The 21,397-nt window shown below is 38.2% G+C and overlaps 1 protein-coding gene across 9 annotated transcripts in view; it reads right to left on the bottom strand.

The window, feature by feature from the left end:
• The window catches only part of SOX6 (SRY-box transcription factor 6), a 596,148-nt gene that overhangs the window by 27,237 nt on the left and 547,514 nt on the right, over positions 1-21,397 (bottom strand). For all 9 annotated transcript variants that reach the window (XM_033119777.1, XM_033119776.1, XM_033119779.1 and 6 more), the window contains one exon: positions 17,618-17,726. In XM_033119777.1, the coding sequence (XP_032975668.1) occupies positions 17,618-17,726 (109 nt within the window). The remainder of the gene's footprint in view (positions 1-17,617; positions 17,727-21,397) is intronic.

Raw genomic sequence — 21,397 nt, 5'->3', positions numbered from 1 at the left:
TTTACAAAGCCAAGGGTTAGTATTTTGAAAAGATCGATAAAACTGGTAAACCCCTAGTAAGACTGATCAACGAAGAGACACCAAAGTACCAATATTTGGATTGAAAGAGGGTATTTCACTACAGATACTACTCACATTAAAAGATAATAAAGGAATATTGTGAAGTACTTAATTTCAATAAACTTCACAACTTAGATAAAATAGACAAATTCCTTGAAAGATACAAACTACTAAAATTCACTCAAGAATAAATAGAAAACCAGAATACTCTTATAGCTAATAAAGAAATTAGATTTACAACCAATGACCTTCCAACAAAGAAAATGCCAATCCCAAATGGTTTCTGTGGTAAATTCTTTCAAACATTTAAGGAAAAGCTAATAATAATCTTACACAAACTAAGAAACTAGACGAAGAAAGAACACATCCAAATTCATTTTATGAGGCAACATCATACCCTGACAGAGATTTGAACATAAATGCAAAAATTTTTAATAAAATATTAACAAATTAAATCCAGCAACATACAAAATGGATAATAAATCGTGACCAAGTAGGATATGTATCAGGAATGTATGATTGGTTTAACATTTGAAATTCGGCAATCTAATTCACTACATTAACAAAACAAAGGGAAAAAACATGATCAAGCCAATCGATTCAGAAAATGATTTCGACAAAATTCAAAACCCATTCATGTTAAAAACTCTCAGGAAACTGGCAATAAAAGGAAAGTTCCTCAGTCTGATAAAAGACATTTAAGAAAAACCTATAGAACATCATAGCATTTAATAGTGAACCATTGAATCCTTTCCCCCAAGAAAAAGAACGAAGCAAGGGATGACTACTCTCCACCATTGCTAATCAACACTTTTCTGTAGGTAAGGAAATAAAAAACATATAAACTGGAAAAAATAAGTAATATTATCTGTATGTACAGATAATATCATTGCTTACATAGGAAATCCTAAGGCATCTACAAAATAATTATTAGAACAAGCAAATTTAGCAATATTGCTATATACAATATAAAAATACAGAAATCAATTGTATTTCTATATGCTAGTATCAAACAATTAGAAAGTATTTTCTATGTTTACATTCATAATAGCATCAGAAAATAAAATACTTAGGAATAATTTTAACCAAAAAAATGTGCAAGAGCTCTATGCTGAAAACGATACATTTGTAAGTTAAAGAAGACCTAAATAAATGGAGGAATATACCATGTTCATAGATCAGAAGACTCAATATTGTTAAGATGTCAATTCTTTCCTAATTTATCTATAGATTCAACCCAATCCCAATAAAAATTCCCAAAAGACTTTTTAAAGAAATTAACAAGTTGATTTTAAAATTTATATGAAAAATAAAGCAGTAAGAACAGCCAAAACAAACTTGAAGAAAGTTGAAGGATTCAAACTATCTTATTTCAAGACTTACAGTAAAAAAGTACTCCATGACACTGTAAAAGCTAGAGTAATAAGGACAGTATGGTATTAGTAAAGCATAAACAAATAGATCATGGAACAGAATAGAGAGTCCAGAAGTAAACCCTTACATATATGGTCAACTTTCAATAAACACCTAGGGTATTAAAGTGGGAAATGCGAGTCTTTTCAACAAATAGTGCTAGAACAAGTGGATAAATATGTGGGAAAAAAGTAAACCTCAATCTCATCATATACTACACTCAACAGTTAATTTGAGATGAATCATAACAAAGCCCAAGATAAAAACTCTAACACTTATTAAGGAATACATACGGGATATTTTAGTGACCTTGGAGTAAGCAAACATTCTTAAATATGACATATAAAGCACAAAACATACAAGAAAAATGACAAATGGAAATTTATCAACTTTAAGAGTCCACTCATCAAAAGTCATTGTTAAGAAAATGAAATGTCAAAGCACGGACTGGGAAAAATATTCACAATACACATCTAACAAGAAATTGTATCGATAATATATAAAGAACTTCTGCAAAAAAAAAAAAAAGTAAACAATTGAATTTAAAAATGGGCGAAAGATTTGAACAAACATTTTACAGAAAAAGATGGCCCAATAGTTATGGCCCCATAGCACATGAAATGGTAATCCATATCATTAATCATAAGGAAAATACAAGTTAAAACTGCAATGAGATACCATTTCCCACTCACTAAAATGGCTTACAACACTAAAAATTGGCAGGGATATGGAATAACTGGAATTCTAATATATTAGGGGTAGAAGTGTAAATTGGCATAACGATTTCAGAAAACATCTTGGCAGTTGATTATAAAGGAAAATATACACTTACCTATGACCCAGCAATTCTACTCCTGGGTACTTACCAAAAATAAATGAAAACTTTTTTCCAGAAATTGATTTTTATAATATCATAGCAGTTTTATTCATATAACCCAAAATGGAAAATAACTGGAAAATGGACAAATTGTAGTATATATCCATACAATGCAGTGCTATTGAAAATAAAACTGTTTTAACACTTATATTTTAAAAAAAGATAAAATAAAAGAACCAAAATAAAACAGAAAACCAATCAAATAAACAAAAGTGACCTTTTCTGAAAGGTTCTTTTCTCTGTGGACATAGATCATTGTGAACTCAAAAAGATGGCCTCTTTTTCCAAAAACAATCAATACAAAGGGCAAAAAAAAAAAAAAAAAAAGCTTATTAATGAAAAGAGACATAAATATATACCATTGGGTTGCTTAACAATCACAGTATTTTAGACTACCTCAGTCTATCAACAGAATAGTTGATTTTCTCCAGTGGGATTTTGGAAAGATTTACATTTGATAGTCCCTCATTTGGGTTAATAGAGAAAATGACAGTAAGTGCATCAGAAACAAAGCTGTGGAAGACGAATTTTAGTAGGGGACATTAACAAATAGAAAAGAAGAGTATTAATATTACACAGGTCAGATTTTTTTCACCATGTTTATCCTACCAAGTCTCAATACGGTAGAATTCTAATTCACTATATTGTAGGCATGGCTGACAGCTATCCGTCTATGATTATGGAACTTTCTACTTTGCATTCCTCCTTTCTGCTAGAATGAGAACTTGCTTTCATTATAATAAGGCTGCTTGGAATTCAAATTAATTTTCTTTTGGCAAAAAACAAAACAATTTGGCTATCTCAGTGATTTACTTGACAGAAAAATTCTATAGCTGAGCAAGAGTCTTAATCCTTAGGGAAGTGATGCGCTCATCTTCTGAGAAGAAGGGATGCCAGGGGTGAAGAGTATGGTTTGTTTTCTCTGCCTTTTATAAATGATTAGCTAGATAGACTAGCAAAGAATGACCTACAGATGGGTGTCACAATTTGAAGAATGCAAATGCAAAATATGGATGGCATAGTTCTTTTGAGCTAGAGGTTGGTGAAAAAATAGAAACCAGTGGTGCAGGAACAAAAGATGAACTGCCTGTGGTACTTGATTAAGGTGTTAATTCTGCATCTAATGTAGGAGAAGGCCATAGGCAAAAGTTCATTTCCTTGTTTTCATTTTAAATTTCTTTAATCCCACTAAAAACAAATACCATACTTACCTCAATTATTGAACTCATCTATATGAAGAAATCCACCAAATAAACTAGGTAAGATAGATAGATGATAGAGATAGATAGATAGATAGATAGATAGATAGATAGATAGATAGAATACATATAAAGAAAAAATTCCATTGGGTACTTTGGAAGCAGACATGTCACTATTCAGAGTACCAAAGTAATTCTTTAAAGAACAATTTACTTTTTTGATGGGACTAGCCCAGAGTTCGGTTTCCAGATCAGGAACACTAGATGTGCTAAGTAATTTTGTGTGTTACATGCCACTGAGTCAGCTCCAACACCTGGCAACCCTATGAATGAATGACGTCCATGACGTCCTGTGCTCAACAGCCCTGCTCAGACTCATGCCTATGGCTTCTTTTATGGAGTCAATCCCTCTCATATTAGGTCTTCCTCTTCTGCTGCCTTCTGTTTTTCCCAGCCATATTGTCTTTTCCAAAGAACCGTGCCTTCTCATGATGTATCCAAAGGAGGACGGCTTCAGTTTCGTCATTTTTTTACATAATATTTTACATACAAAATATTACAAAGTCCTTTTAGTAAATACATTACCTTAATCTTCTTCACAATCCTTTGAAATGAATAGGAGGGTAGATATATTTGTCCCAGTTTATAGACGAGGAAACCAAGGCTCAGAGAGTTATGTTACCTTCTTCTGAAATAACCAGTTGCTAACGTACTGCTCCTGAGAGGCAGAGCTAGATCTAGAATGGAGGTCTCCCTTTCAGTCTGGTGCATTTCCCCTACACCAAAGCTACCCCAGGCGCTACTCAGTGATCTGAAATAAGTCTGAATTTCAAAGCCCTCCGTTTCTTGGCGGGAACATTACTTTCCCCCTGTAAAGATGCCATTTCCCTGCACAGCTAAGCACATTAGAGAAGCCCATTACTAGTTATGAAGTTCATGCCACTGTCTAATTGTCTCTGAAATACTGCCCCACCAAACATGCAAGAACATTCAAAGAAAGCACAAAAGACGGAAATTACAGCAGGGATTAAAACGATGATAAAATAATGCGTTCCTTGGTTGCAGAATTATGAGCAAGTGTTATTGTGGATAAGACTTCCATTTTTCCCTATTGGAAACTCCATTCTCTTAAAAGATCAACAAGAAGAACCAAAAGGGAATTCCCTAAGGTCAGCTCTAAGGAAACATAAACCTCTAATTCAATAACTCTGCTACTGCTCTGAAAAAAGGCTTTATTATTGCAACATCCATATGGAGCCAATTGGACATTAATGACTAATCAATCCCTCCCCTTTCTATTCTACTTAAAGTGTCACAAACCATGTTTAGATTAGCCCATTTCCTGCTTAGGATTGCTCAAGATGTCTTTTGTTCTTTCAGGACCAGCCTGATGGAGGCAGCTTAAACAAACACACGTCCAGAGTGGCGCAGGAGTTATAAAGTGCCATATGTGAATGAACAAAGGGGCTATACTAAAGCCTTTTGTGGTATTTGTTAATGTTTTTCATCTGAGCTTAAAAAGGCTTAATGACTTTGTGGTGAGCTGATGCATGTGGCTCGTGGCTTTGCAAAATGAAGGAAATTCTAACCAGTGATACACCAGTCTGTGTTTTTAAGTCTCTTGCTTTCAGTTTTGGTGCCTTTGTTTACTTTTTTTTTTTTTAATTCTCAAGTTATATTTGCTCTACACAGATAGCTAAACAGAGCCCTTTATCTTGTTTCAACTATAGGTTCCAAGAGCAATTGGGATAAGTTATATGATTCTCTGTTTTAATGACCTGAACATAGCAGAGAACATCAAATATTCCACTTATTATCTATGTGCTATTTGTATGCTCAGGAAGAAGGCTTACAAACTGTTAAATCAGGCAAAAAGACATCATTTAAGTTTGAACCAGAAACTACTGTGGATGAATTAAGACAATAGTAGGTCTGGTCTCCCAAGTTTTCAGGAGAACCAGGCTCAGATTCAAGTCAATTCCCTTGGAGAACACAGAGGCTGGTGAAAAGCTGGCAGACTAAATAATTCATGTTGCTCAGTAGCTTCTGGCTTAATCCAACTCAATATACGACCGTAGCCTCTACATGAAATTAAGAAGCGCAAACCAAGATGAAGCAAATCTCAGAGTTCATTAACAAAGATATCACAAATCCATCCTCTCTCATTTCCATCTTTATCACTTGATTGCTTTGGCCTGTCTCTGCTGGACTATTATAAATACTAGCCTTCTAGCTGATATCCTTACTTCCAGTTTTGCATCCCCTGACCCCACTTAAATACCTCTTCCTAATTTCAGCCAGAGGGATCCATCACAAATGCAATTGTGATCAAACCACTCCTATATTTAAGTCTTCAATGGCTCCCTAATGCCCCAAAGATAAAGTCCAAATGTCTGAGCATGGTATACGAAGCCTTCCAGGACCTGTTCTCTATCTGTGTGTTCAGTTCCATCTCTGGTGACTCTACTTGCAATTTTTTTTGTTTTGTTTTGCTTTATATTACTGAACTACTTCTAGTTCTCTATACATTGTGTTGTTTTATACTGGAATTTGTGCTTCCTCTTTTTCGGGAATTTCCTGTCCACCTTACAATCATTCACTCATAGACTCATGACAGGAATCACCTTCTCCTGGCAGTCTTACCTACTTTGTCAGGTTGGGCTAAGTATTTTATGCTCCTACAGCACCCTGTGCCTACCTGTGCCTAAGTATTTAGTACATTTCATCCAAATCACCAGCTGAATGTGCCCACCTTCTTCACGAAACTGTGCACCCCAAAAGGGCAGGGGCTGCATTGTGTCTGATTCAAAACTGCTTTTCCATGGTCTGGTGCAAAAACTGGCATAAGGTTAAGTACTCAAACGTCACAGCAGAGAGCAGCGGACATCTTCGACAGTGAAAATTTTAGAGTAAGACTCAGATGTCTACATGTTGCATTAGAACTTGGGAATTTCTGAAATCTGATTTTGTATAAACCCCATTTTATTTCTTATATTCCTTTAAGTCCTTTGCCTTACTCGAGCTCGCTGTAAGATAAGAATGGCTTTGATGGGAAATTGTACCCACAGTTGTTTGGAATTCAGAGATCGTTTGTTCTAATCTTACTTCTTTTATTGACTTGCTACACTGCACAATTCTGAAATCCCAGACTCTCTACTTCTGGGGAAATCTTGAAAATATGGTAAGGCAAGTGTAGGGTTTTTTGGAAATGTTAAACCTCAAAGTTGTTTGAATGCTGTAGTGTTTATGGGAATATATAAAATGGAAGCATGTATTCAAACAGGCATGTGATGGGACCTTCTCTAGATAGCAATCATTATGAAACAGGTAAAACATGCTCATAGAATTAGAGAATTTTAATATGAGAGAGATATTAAAGATCATCTAATACACATTCCTGAAACTGAAGTTTAGAGAGGTTAAATTGCCCAAGTCTCACAGTTAGTAAACATCAAAATCACAATGAACTCAAATGTAACTATCCCCAAAGTGTCACACTTGCCATCAAAATGAATTTCTAAAATGGTCAGCTGAACTGTTTCCAAGGTATCCAGATTTCACTTTCTTAAGAAAATTGTTTTAATTTTTCTTCATTTTGTTTATTTTGTTCCAGGGAATCTGCCTTTTACTAGAATGAGGGATGCAGATCATGGATGCAGTAGAAACTTTTTTTTTTTTTTTTTTAGGTTAGGGATATGGAAATAGACAGTATCAGAAGGAGATGACCCAAAGATTTGGGGCAATCAACTCAATCGTATGGTCCACCAAAACTTTTTCACCCTGAGAATCTGGGGAAAGTGTTTGAAAGGTACCTAATATTTGTATGGTTTGAAACAATTTTTAAAATTTGTTTTCACCATTTTCTGTACTTCTTATTAATTTTTCTACTTTTTAATGAAAACCAACAGGAAAAGCTACTTCAGCAAAGGCAACCAATTCCATCAGCTCATCCTGGAGAAAAATGGGAGTCAGTGTGGCTCAGACGCTATGTAGTTAGATCTGGGTTTGCACTGTAGATTTGATCTTTCTTAACTAAGTAAACTTGGGTAAATTAATCCTTCTCTAAACTATAGTTTTGTCTCCTTATAAAAGAGAGTCAATAATTTCTACGTGGCAGGATACTTGTGAGGATTAAATGGGAATGTAAATATCCTACCACAGTGATTGGAATCCACTCACTGAACAGTAATTGCCCTTAGAAATAGTAACAATAATAATGTCAAGAGAAGTAGTAGAATGTCTATTCCAGTACCAAGAACACGGCAGGTGGCTAACTCCTATTTGTTCCCTTTCTAGTCTTCCCCCATGCCCGGGTGATGTTTCCTGTATGCCTGTTCTTCACGGTAGTTATAAAATGAACCCACAAGGTAGCTGGGGAGTACCATTTACTACTTAATGGAGCGTCTTTTCTGCCCAAAAGCTAAAAAGATGTTTCCAAAGAGTCTCTACGACATAGAACTAAAATGCTTTGAATATGCATAAGACCCAACCAAGACCATCTCACATCTCCCCACTTCCCACATGTGGGAATTGTAACCAGACTGTGTCCCAGAAGAAAAGGAAAAGTGAACTTGTGAATTTATGGATCAGCTTTTTATAAAGGATTTGTTGGAATAACAAATAATTAGGATTATTGGCTCTGAGACTGTCACAAATGGAGGGCAAAGATGTTTCAGGGACGTTTGACAGTTTTTTCTTTCTTCTCCACTAACAGTTCTGCAACTCTGCAGCATGGAGTAGCTATTGTCCGTTTTCATTTTGTCCTTATGCAAGATTGACCTTCCCAATGAAAAGTGAGCTTTTATTGTAGTAGCTTGAAGTGATTTCTCTGCCATGAATATATATATATATATATATATATATATATATATATATATATATAAACAAGTAAGCTGCAATTTGTATTTTTAGTATAAAATTTAAATGGTCGAATATATTGCTTATGAAATTCTTCTGTCCGAGGCTGAGATTTGAGATATTAAGTTTTAGTTCAGAGTTATAGCCCACGCCTAAATGCAAGAGTCTACAGTATAATGCAAATGCCACTCGATTCTTATACAATCTCTTCCACCTGGTACCCTGACCTAACTTAGGGCCTCATACCTCAGGATAAGTATCCATGGGACAAAAACAATAGAAAAAAATCACTCTCCACTAGTAAGAGGCAAAAGTACAATAAAACTGAGCTGTAAGACATCCATCAGTCACAGAAGACAAAGGGAAATCATACTCAAATGAGTGATACACCCAGGAAGAAAAGAGGTATTTTGAATTAAGGAAACCCTCCTAACACCTACTCAGCTCTCTCGTGATATAATGTAAAAAAACACCCATTGAATATTCCCTTTGAAAGTATATTAAAGAGTATAGAGCAATAAAGACTAGCAGATCTCTAAGAACGACCTATCTGCTGCTTTTCCATTATTGGTAACCTCTATTATCTAAGTCAATCTTGAACAATTAAAGGTTAATACCTGTTGATTTGGTGGCAAAGTCCAAACTCCTCAGCCTGACATTCAAGCCCTCCACAAGATGGAACCCAGCTATTTCTATAACATATTCAATTCAACAGATATTTACTGAGGACAAGTACATGCCAGGCTTTGTAATGGGCTCAGTGGAGAACACAAAGACGAGAAAGGTTACCCTTCCCTTCTGGAACTTCCTTATGAATGTTTGTATGCTTTACTGTTTCTGTGTCTGCTGGGATCATTCCCTCAACTACAAGTTCTTCCCCTTCTCTTTGCTCATCCAAACCTAGGCTTATTTCTTGATGCATTTCTATCAGGCCTTCTAGAATCACTGCTATCCACAAACCACTGTAGCTTCCTCTTCTAAACCGCTTTCCTTCTGTTTCTCCAGTGATGTGCTTGAACACATAATACCTTAGGTTGCTTTGCTTTCTGGATGTGCTAACAGGATAATCCCAAATACAATACATTACTAACTCCTGGAGAACATACTGTAGTCCATCTTCTCAAAAAAAATCCTTCCCTCCAGGCCCATAACAGTGCTGTGCACATGACAATCAGTGAATTGTAACAAGAACATGTGGATGAAACTGCAGACTAGGGGATGCAAGTAGGAGCAGATCCTGGCTGAAAAAACCTGGTTATCAGCACTGGCAATTCAGTCTACAGAGAATCACCTCTAATGGGTACGAAATGGCAGATAGTGGGTGCAAGCAAACAGTGATAGACAAACAGAGCAAAATGACACAATGAATCTATTAATAAAAGAAGGAGATATTCAATGATAAGAATATCTTAGAGGAAAAAGATAGAAAGTAATAGAAAATGGGGGACAGCTGGGTGGTTATCAACTCTTTGGAATAACTTAGAAGCACAGTTATCAGAACTTGAAAAGAAGGGAAAAAAACGTTGGTCTCAAATCCAAGCCTGACCTTAAGCAGAGAGAATTTAAAGAGTACTCCCAATTGGGCTGAACTCTATAGCTTGCAGATGAGACATCAACTGGCTTTTGCTGCCAAGAGAGGAGGATCTGTGTCAGGGAACTAGACAAGGTCCATGCCTCAAAAACTATACAGTCAGTCCAAACATGGAGCTGGACCTCTACCAGCTGGGTTTTACCCTAACGTGTTGGTATATGGGAAGCAGACATCCATACTGCTAAGGAAGCATGGACTGATTTTGCAGTCCCATTGGGAGCAAACGTTGGCTGCGCTTTTCTTGTGTCTAATTTTCATGGTAGATTGTGTTAACCTTTTTGTCAACCAGTTGCTGTAGCAAGATGGAGAAGTATTTCTATGTGATTCATTAATGGCATAGACAAGCATTTCCTCTCCGGGGTAGAGGATTTTAAGTGAGAAAATTGTGTGTGTGTGTGTATGTGTGTGTGTGTGTGGGTGTGTGTGTGTGTGGTGCAGTTATATACACTATCAGTGACACCTCTTTGGAGAAAGCAGCTCAGTGGGAAACCAGCTAATGGGCAGGGCTAGGTTCCTTACTAAAGGGAGTCTGGATCTTTGATTGGGCTTTCTAGCTTAAGCAGGTTGAGTTCCCTTTATAGAGTATCAGGGGATGGAGTTATACAAGAATCTTGACATTTCACTTTCTTGCCCCATCAGGGCTATCCATCACTTGGAGAGTTCAATGGAAATTGTTTTCTACCAACATTAAAAGTTATTTGGGAGCTTTTAAGACACAGCAAATATATTTCTTTAAGAGAAGTTTATTTGCTTGTTTAAGAGAGCTGCACTTTATATATAGTGCTGATATAAACTGGTGCACAGGATCCTCTAAAACTGTTTATATCCACAGTAAAATACATTTTTGTGATATTCATACAACAGAGTTAGTTCGAAGCCGAGGGCTTTGCGAATTCTGCTTCTCTCCCAGCCCGTGTGGTTGTTACTCAGGCTTCGCCATGTCTTGGGCCTCCCCGGCTACCCAGCCTGCTTGTTCCAGGGACTAGTTTGCCTATTCATTTCTTGGATACATCTGGAAACACTGTTTTGGGGCCGTTGTGGAAGGCCAGACCCGTGAGCCCATAGCACAGCTCTGGTTAGTGATCCCTTCTGATTTACCTGGGTCTTTTCTTCTAATACGTACAATTCCCCCATCTTTTATTCCTAGTATATACTGTAGTACTTGGATTGCTTGTTGGGCAAAGATGTCTTATCCTTGGTATATTTCTATTTAATTTCCTTTATTTAAAAGATGGTGCTACTGATACTTGTTACATTCTAGTTGACTTAAAAGGAATGATTTTAATTATATAGCAGTAAAATAAGAGAGTTTAAGAAAACACTGTCAACTAAAACCCACCTAGACCAACTTCCTCACCTACAGATGAGAAAATTCAGGGAAAGGAAGTGACCTGCTTAAGGTGAAACAACTAGAATTTAAGTCACTTAGTCCTTGAACAAATATCTGAAGGGGTCTCGTGCAAAAATGGTAAGTTCTATTACGTTGAAATCCGGAAGTCAGACTAGAAGCAATGAGTAGTAGGTATAAGGAAGCAGAGACAAAATTGGGCTAGAAATAACAAATGATAATTAGACCTGGAATGAGTTTCTCAAGAAGTGGTCAGTTTTCTGTCATTAGACTATTAGAGGCATTTGAACAGAAGTGAGATGACCACTTGAGATATGAGAATGGATTTCTAGGCTGGACTTATCAATTTGATGATGTCTCTCCTTTATTCCAGTTCTGAGAACCTAAGTATTGCTATGTGAAGCACTGTTCCTGATGGGCTTGAGCTAATAATGACATTTATATTCCAAAGTATAAGTGGTCGTAGCATTTAAGTCCCACCCCAGATTATACTACAGCTTGCTTCTGCTGCCTTGAATGAGCCGCGTAGCTAGCAAAACCTCCTTTTCTACCAGGAGTAAGGATCCAGGGAAGGGAATGAGAATGAGAAAAGCTTCAAAGATTTTCCAGAGTATGGATCAAAGGGGAAGCAGGATTTCTAAGAGAAGACATGCATGTAACTCGTGCATTTTTAAGAAAAAAAAGGAAAAGTTGCAGTCTCTATTATTTGTCTATGAACATAGAGCTTAAGTTGACAATATAAAGCTATCCTGAGATATAAAACTTAGAAGTAATGAGAAGTTCACAAAAAATATGAAGCTTTCAGGAGAGCTAAGGCCATCTTGACTAGGATCCAATGCACAAATTCAGTGCAAGTCTATAAAGCCCTTCTAAGTGAATCTGAGAACAACAGTTCTAAAATGGGGCTATTCTTGGTGCACATATCCATTTCCATTTAAATCAATGCAAGTTTTTAATACAATGGAGGACATCAATACAGTTCCAATGCAGGGTCCAAAAGTCTGGCCAATGAGAATCCCTTTGAGAGCCCATCCCTTTCAGAAATCATATTCCATTATTCTCTGCATCAAAATGAGGTATAGCCTCCCTCTGAGGCTGGGCCACAACAATTGAATTTGAGAATTAAAGTAGGTATTAAGAGAATGTTTTCTTACCCAAATTATTCTGCAAAACAAAACAAAACAAAAAACAGAAGAAAAGAAAAAGAAAAGTATCCATTTAGAGATCGCAGGTATGAGAGAGAAAAGAAACAGGATGGAAAATACAAAAAAGAAGGCAAGCCAAAACTAGTGTTGTTGGGAGAAGAGGAAACGAGAGAGAAAGAGGAGGTGGTCCCATGTGTGAAAGGTATTTGGGAAATGCTACTGTAGTGATCTTCTCATCAACAAAAACAAAAGAACAAGTGACTTGAAAACTTGATTCAGCAAGTGGCACAAATATACTCTTGAAGGTATTGATCTCTTCTTTTATTTCTCTGAAAAAAGACCCAAACTAAGTAGAAGCTGTTGTGGAAAGATCACTTTCACTATAAGAAATACACTCTGTATTTTATGAAGATCCTAATAACAATCTTGGATTTGGAAGGGACCTTAGAGATAATGGAATTCAACATACCGTGTTTCCCCGAAAATAAGACCTAGCCAGACAATCAGCACTAATGAGTCTTTTGGAGCAAAAATTAATGTAAGACCCAGTATTATTTTACTATACTATAAGACTGGGTCTTATATAAGACTGGGTATAATATAATATAATATAATACTGGGTTTTATATTAATTTTTGCTCCAAAAGACGCATTAGAGCTGATTGTCCGGCTAGGTCTTATTTTCGGGGAAACACGGTACCTCTTTTAAGAGATAAAAAAATCAACAAAAACTTAAACCCAGAGGAATGAGTCACTTGTTTGCCATCATTCAGCACAGAGCTTGAATCCAAATCTCCCAGGTATCAGAACAGAACCCTTTCTACTGTGCTTTGTAACCTTGAAATTAGGAGAGTTGGGATAAGAATTGCATTTTAGTGAAAGGAGAATACAGAGAGGGGAAATACCATATGAAAAATCCATAACAAGTTAAACAGCTGTATGTCATTCTTAATACATGGTGACAGACTCAACTAACAGGGTCTTCTCTTCCTCCCATGTCCTATAGAGGAGCTAGCAAATTTTGTGCGCTCAATACAGAGAGAGCCTTAAACTGCTTCAAAGAATAACAGGACCTTAAACGTGTTTCCTAAGTCCCCAGCACCAACGAATTTGTCGTTTTATAAATATCATGGTGAACAAGAAATGCTGTCTTGTCATATTCAAGCCAAATAACAGCTGGACTTTAAAAATAAAATTTTGAAGGCATTTGCTTTTATATTTTTAATTTCTGTTTTCCTGGCTTATGGTTTTGTCATTTGATTTTGATGAGTGGTTAATACACACACACAGCTGCCTGTTCTGGTGACCTTTCCCTCACCGTCTCCACCGCTCAGAGCTCTGAAGCAGGTCTGCAAGCCGCTGACTAAGTGACATTGGCGTTCTCATGACCAGCAGACATTTTCCAGGGAAGCCCACCTGGAACAGGGCCTGATCTCCTAGGCGGACTTACTGTAGTCACCTCAGAAGCCCCACAGGAGGATGGGGTCGAAGTGGAGGGAGGGCATAGCCCCCTATAAATGACGTTCTGCATTATGCACACTAGCCAAGACGACACAGAAACAATGTCAGTATACATCGACAGATGAACCGAAAAAGAAAAGGTGATATATATATATACACAATGGCATGTTATTCATCCATAAAAGAGGAAATCCTGCCATTTGCAACAATGTAGATGGACCTTGAAGGCAGTATGCTAAGTGAAGTAAGTCAGACTGAGAAAGACAAATACTGTGTGATCTCCTGGTAGCATCTAAACAGTCCCAACTCATAGAAACGGAGGGTAGAATGGTGGTCGCCAGGGACTAGGGAGTGGGGAAAGTGGAGAGCTGTTGGTCAGAGGGTACAAACGTCCAGTTAGAAGGCAAATGACCTCTGGGGGGTCTAATGTATGGACTGGTGACTATAGTTAACATTCCTGTATTATGTATATGAAAGTTGCTAAGAGAGGAGATCTTACATTTTCTCACCCAAAAAGAAGGCAATTATGTGAGGCGATAGATGTGTTGACTAACGTTACTATGGTAACCACTTTCCAGGATATATGTGTACCACATACTCGTAGTTCACACCTTAAATTTACACGGTGTTATATACCAACCATATCTCAATATAGCTGGAAAAAATAATTAAGTTTTGCTGTTTCAAAGCCAGAGGAAACATGAAGATGATCACGTACGGATTGAAAAGGATGACCTCCAGGGCTGGAGCCACAGAACCCACCGTCATTTGAGATTATTTGAGTAACTTTTACTCTAAATCTCTGTGGGGCACAAAGAAGCATTGATCATTTTAGCACTTTTCTCAATGATAATTCTGTCTGTCTGTCTGTATGCATTTTTTTTTTAATCTTCTGTCTTTCTTCACTAGACTTTACTCTCCAAGAGGTCAGGAACATATCTGTTCTGCTTCCCCTCGGTTTATCCAGTGTCTAGTTCAGGGACTGGCACACAGTAGGCACTCAAGAAATGTTTGTTTGCTTGCTTTTTAAGAGTACACACTAACAGAAGGAGTTTATAAATCTTTTTAGTTATTCTTTCACTTCAGTCCCTTCTTCGGCTTCCTGTTAAGGGAAAGGAGCAAAGAGGAGAAAGTATTATGTGTACCTGTTACCTACTCTGACTTTAATATGAAGTGTAACTCCAGCAGGCTTTGCAATCAGCGCACACTTGAACAGGTGCCAGGAAATACCCCGGAGTCAGCAGAAGGTTGCTACTCATCCCTGCAGTATTCACCGAGGCACTGCACTTCTGTCGGCATTACAGCATGTAACTGGACTCCATTCATGAACTCACAGTCCCCCAAAAGCACATGAGGTGTCAATGGCAACCCTGGGCAAGCTTCTGACGGGAGGTTTTCACACGCTCCTTAAGCTCCTGGGCCACTACAGCCCTTCTCCTGTTACACTCAGCAGGCATTGCTGCTCCGTGTGACCGAGTAACAGGAGAACTGGGGTACGGCGTGACTTGCTATATTTAAGGGAGAGGAAATGGGCCATTCTGAGGAAGGTCACAAGATGTTTGTTTGTTCAGAAAAATGAAGGCCCCACATATTTATCTGTAGATACAGTGCGTGCAGTCGATAGCACAGTATTTAAGAGCCTGGGTCCTGGAGCCAGGCTGCCTGGGATCAACTCTCAGCGCCGCCCTGACTGGCTAGGTGACCTGTGGCAAGCTAATTACTCTCAGAGTTAATGTTCTCATCTGTAAAACGGGGGGAAAAAAAAGAACCATACCTTCTTTACAAAGTTGTATGAGGTTTAAGTAAGAAAAATGTGTATAAAAAGGTTAGCGTGTTCTCTGGCATGTAAGTGCTTGATAAATGTTTGTCCAACCCCCCCACCCCCCACCGCCCACAAAAAAAGTAACGGGGAAGTTGGTCTGAATCCAGACAGTTGAGTATTGAATGGAATTTCCAAAGATATTGGAATGTGTTTCTCTACAGTTAAGTTTTTCATTTTTTCTTTTCATAATGGTTAATAACTCTGACCATGATTTTTAACTTACCAAGAACATGATATCAACTAGATTATTAGCATTACTGAGAGGTAACTTACTGTATTTGTACCCATTATACAGTTAGGAAACCAAACGAAGAAGGATAAATGACAGATAAAGAAAACTGTGTCACAATAAGGGTAAGCTGATAGAACTCTGTTAATTCCGAGTCTATTGAAAAATGAACAGACTGAATACTCCAAAGGGACGAAAAATATGACTTCGTTGTGTATGGTCAGATTTCGGTACTCTGCAATACAAGCTTCTAACCAAACTGAGATGGGCCGGAACTGAACAGTGGCTGCCTGGGCCAAGCGATCTCAGTGCTCACCAGAGAAAAACTGCAAGTCGAAGTGCCTATACAAACGTGTCAGTGTACTCACTCTTGGTACACATTTTTCACGGAAGACCGTGAGCATATTTTGGTTTTGAGTACTCTTTATCCCTCCCTTCCTCCTCCTCTTCTTCCTCTTCCTCGTCACTTCCTCCCCCACCCCAACCCACCACGCACACATACACACATACCAGAGTTTAACACGTTTTCCCAGGACTACCATTAAACGTTAGTCTCTCCTACTGGTATGAGAAAATCTGCTTTCTGGAAACTCTCTGAAGTGCTTCCTAATGTCTGATACTATCCATCGCTTAATGCTCGTGCCAGGGATTTCTGAAATGCCTGGGATGGACCCAAGCTATCACTAGAAGCCATGCCTAGTTCAGATGCTGCATGAAATGTCTTCATGTGTTTTCAAGGGATTAGGGTCCTGGGAGAAATCCTGCCAGTAAAAGGGATAATAGTTAAGATTCTTCCCCTCGAGCTAAAGGACTTTAGCTGGGACCCAAGATAGGTGAAGTATTATGTTACTCTGTAGAGAACAAATTAATCTTCCCTGACTGGTGGGAGGGATTCTGCCAAAGGAACAGCTAACGGGAAAACCAGTCCCTACTCTGTGATGACACAGTAAATAACCAGGCAACAGTACTACTGAAGTGCTGACCTAACTCATAAATTGTGCCCAGCCTCTGGGGAGCAGTTTCTGCTGATCTGCTGCTTGTGCATTTAAAACAAACAAACAAAAAGGGAAGAGGAGTGGACAGGCATTGATAGAGCTGTGAAAGCTGGTCTTTCCATCCAGACTTTCAAAAGACGCTGGAAATGGTTAGCACCCAGACACAGGATGGGCCTTGCCCACGCCATTATTTATTTTACGCAAGATCTGCTCAAACTTTTAGTTCCCCAAATGGTTTGACTGCACCAGGAAATCACTTGATTTAAAGTTTTTAAAAAATCCTCTTTTGTATGTTTGTCTTTTAAACAAGAATGCCGTGACCTGGAAGAAACTGAATTCTGTTGTTCACTAGAACTCACAGTTCAGAGAACTCTTTTACTCTAAAAATTTGAAATGGCACCTTGAAGTACTGGACTGTGATGTGTTCCGTGATATAGGATCTAGCTGTATCTCAAAGCCTTCAATGCTAATATATAATGGAGACTAACGTTTCCTCTGCTGTGCCAAGGAAATCGAGCTGGTACTCCCAAGAAAGACCATCAAGATCCGACATCTAAACTCAGACAACACCTTCAGAAACACCCAAAGAAGCAGAAAAGAGCTACAGGAGAGACACTCACCCTCTGCATCTTCTGGCCGAGTGAGATCGATGACACCTGGGCCCAGCTTTCCATCTTCACTTGACTTTCCCGTTAACTGGGGCCCCAGATTCTCAAAGCGCGTTCTTTCCTGGAGGAGAGAATAATCAGAGGCTTTATTACTAGCTTCCAAAGCAGCTGCTCACTTTTTCCTCCTAGTCACTGTCTTGCTTAATGGGCAACGCTTGGATTTACAAACATCATTTCGGTTCAACGTGGACTCGAAAATCTTTTAGAAAGATTCCACGGATGCCTGACGGTGGTCCTGACAGTGCTGACAGGTTCTAAACCACAGTACCTGTCAGGAAAGGAAACCTGTGACAGGAAACCTGCCAGCGCTGTACTGCACATCTTCTCGTGTTGGATTTGCTTCAGACACCTAAAGGAATGCAATCGACAGGTTTGAGCCTAACGTGGAGACCTTAAAGAGCAATTCTGTTAAAATATACGCACTGCTCTTTAACGGGAGAGGCGTTTTCCCATTTAGAGCTCATCGTTTGCACTGGTATTCCTGGGAAAATACCAATTGGGATTTTATGCAAGAGGATTTCAAAAACAAGTATGTCAAAGCAGGTAGGCTAGATGGTGACACTGACGCGATTATCTTGCCTAGGAGTTTCAGCTGTAACGTCCTGGGATGCAAAACGGATGACATTACTCCTAGTCGGCCGTGAGTCAAGGAAGTTAAATACTCCTGCTGCTCTAGGAAGGAAACCCAACAGTGTTTTACTTGTTAACCGGTTCTTCTGGAAGCACGAGTCTGAAACATCACAAGGCACTCTCCCTATGCAGCGCCCTGGATCAGTAGCCGAGGGCTCACTGACCATCATTACTGTGTTCTCGTCTGCGGGAGACACAGCGCGTGTCCCTTTCTCGCCTCCTTGCCCCTCTCCACATGCAAACGTGGCTTATGAATGAAGGAAACCTTGTCGCTTATTACTATGAAACAATATTAAATGCCGTGTCAGCTGGAATTTACAGACATGGAGGAGCAGCTTCCAGCCCCGGGAATGGTTTCGGCGTGTTCTCCTTAATGCATTATGCAGGAGGAGAGCGCTCATTGCTGCTCAGTCTATTGTTCAATGACCTAGTTCTGCACCGAGCAGGTTCAGACCTCGACGGAAACACTCTGAGTGTTCTCTTCTGTAAGATGTTTAGAAACTTGGAAATATTCTTAAAGAGCAAACATACAATTACTTGATAGAGGCGGCGTCTCATTTGTACAGTCTCACTGCATTTGTGCTTTCTACTAGGATTCTTTTTGAATATCATTATATTTCTATAATTAATTCCCATCAGTCAAATTGTGCAGGAAGTCTTCCAGTTTCCCTTCATCATGGAATATGTTGCAATCTGCGTGGGAAGACAACACAGCATAAACCTTGCTTTAATCTAGCACTATTTCTATGAAAGATTTGCAACAAGATTATAATCATGAATTTCCCCAACAGGGGAATACTAACTAGTTACAAGAGTAGTATGTGGGGAAACCTCTGAAATATGACACTTATAAAAAACAGAACGAAAATAAAAAGCAAATTAGGTATGGTTCCCCGCTATCTTCCTATGTGAAAACACTGCTGCACAAGAACAAATTAACCCAGACGCAGGCCACAACAAAAAGCAACCACAAGCCACGTGGGAGTTTCACATATTGTCCGCGGGAGGACAGCTGCTTTTATTCAGCCAATTTCTATTTTTGAGTAGCATTTTTGTTTGTTATGATGTAAAGAGAAAGAATTAAAGTGAAGATGAGTAGTACCAGGGAAAGCAAAACAGTCAACCTTTGTTTTATCACATTGTTTCACGTTTCAAATATTTGCATGTGAATGCTTTCCCGATATTAAATGCAAAAGAAGTTTTGATGTGACACCTGCGATCTTCTTGGAAGAACAACCTTTAACGGTATTTTCATGGGGGGAGAAACAACTTTCTCTGAAAATCAACAGACAGTGCTACCTATCAATATGCATATTTCAAGTATCTTTCTAGTCATTCATTCTCTTTGATTTTACCGGAAAATATTCTCAGTAAAAAATGAAAAGAAAGATAATAAAGTTCCTGAAAGAATATCAATATTTTGACAAGGAAGGAAAAGAGGGAAAATTACATGCCATGGTTTGTAAAATCCTAAGACAACAAAGCTTACATGATGATAATATCTTTTCTTTTATAAAAAATGAAGTGCACTCACCATTCGGTAGTATCAGCTTGTTTTTAATCATAACAAAAAACATTCAGAACATTCAACAACACGTTCACAGTGTCTTTGAAGTCATACATTTTTCTGACTTCATTGAAAAAAAAAGTCTTCTGCAGAGATACTTTCCTTATAAAATATCAATATTTTGACAAGAGTAGAAATCAAGGAAGAATATCCCATGAAACACTTGTTAAGTAGGCAGAAAATAAATCAATGATAAAAATTGTTTGGGGCAGTGGGCTGCATTTTATATTTGGTAATATTAAGCACTTGTGTTTGAGATTAAAGAAGGACCCTGCAAAGCCATGCCCTTTCATATAAATTTCTACCTAGTGTCCCAGAAGATTTCTTTCTTTTCTTCAAAGTATAGCTCAGAATATTTATTCGCCAGCCACATAACCATAAGATAAGAGGGCTTGATGTCTACAAGTTAGCTCTGGGCAGCTGAGCTAAGCAGAGATTTTACTAGTGAGGTTTAACATGAGCCTTGTAAATACAGGATGTGGACATGGACACAGAGAGAAATTCAAAGATACTTTCGTTCCAAGAGGCTTCAACTTCTAGCCATTAAGTGCCGATGGATATGCCCCTACATGGAACAAATAGCGACTGGGTGGCAAGTTCTTAACTCCAAATTCTTCCACGCACTTGAACTAGCTCTCACAGTGTCCATACCTCCCAAGTAAGATATTTTGGAGATATAAGCAAAATACCTCAATGCTAAGTTAAAATCTCAACCCTCCAGGAAAATCCCCCAATCTTCATGTTGACAGTGAAATGTGCATTTTCGATGCAGCGAAGTGATCGGACACTTACTTATGCATTGTCAGTCATAAACATGCAGGCAACATAAAAGTTATTGAAAAAAATTAAAGTCAGCTCTGCTGTGTTGTAGGACTGTTGGCTCTCTAAGTGCTTTGAAATGATGATGCATGAGGTAGATGTCGCATATTAAATAAAGATATTTAAATGATAAAGCCCCCTTTAGTGAGAGCTGATGAATGTTAAATGTTACCAGCCACAAGACGGTGGCATCCATCATCTTCACATATTATCAGAGTCAATGACGGGGCAGCCTCACTGATGACAGATAGACTGCTGAATTATTATCCCTTATTTCGAGAGTCACTGAACAAACCATTCAACTCCTCAGGCATTATTTTTAACTTTGCATTAAATTAGCAACTTTCCCTCCCTGCCATGACAAGATTGATCAATTTTGTCTTTGCATTGGTGGAGAGAGAGAATGAATTTGGGGTAACTAAAAGTACAGAGGTTTGTTTCCAGCTTGGGGGGGAAATATCAACTTCCTCTTGCGGGCAACAAATGTAAAATTGTGATATGGGAAAAGAACAGCAATGAAACAGTAAGCACACAATAATGGCTTTTCTTTGCACTTAGATAAAAGCTGAATTTTTGATGTGCACAGTATATTTTAATAAAATTTTATATACTATGTTTTATACACTTATTGGCTATTCCATAATAATGTGTGTGCTAACAGTAAAATTGCTCTTAAATTTATGTGTGTTATTTATACGTTCCCACGTAACAATGCT

This window comes from Rhinolophus ferrumequinum, chromosome 11, assembly GCF_004115265.2.
Source record: "Rhinolophus ferrumequinum isolate MPI-CBG mRhiFer1 chromosome 11, mRhiFer1_v1.p, whole genome shotgun sequence".
In the NCBI taxonomy this organism is placed as follows: Eukaryota; Metazoa; Chordata; class Mammalia; order Chiroptera; family Rhinolophidae; genus Rhinolophus; species Rhinolophus ferrumequinum.
Note: the sequence above shows the minus strand (reverse complement) of the source record. Positions and strands in the feature narration are given on the sequence as shown.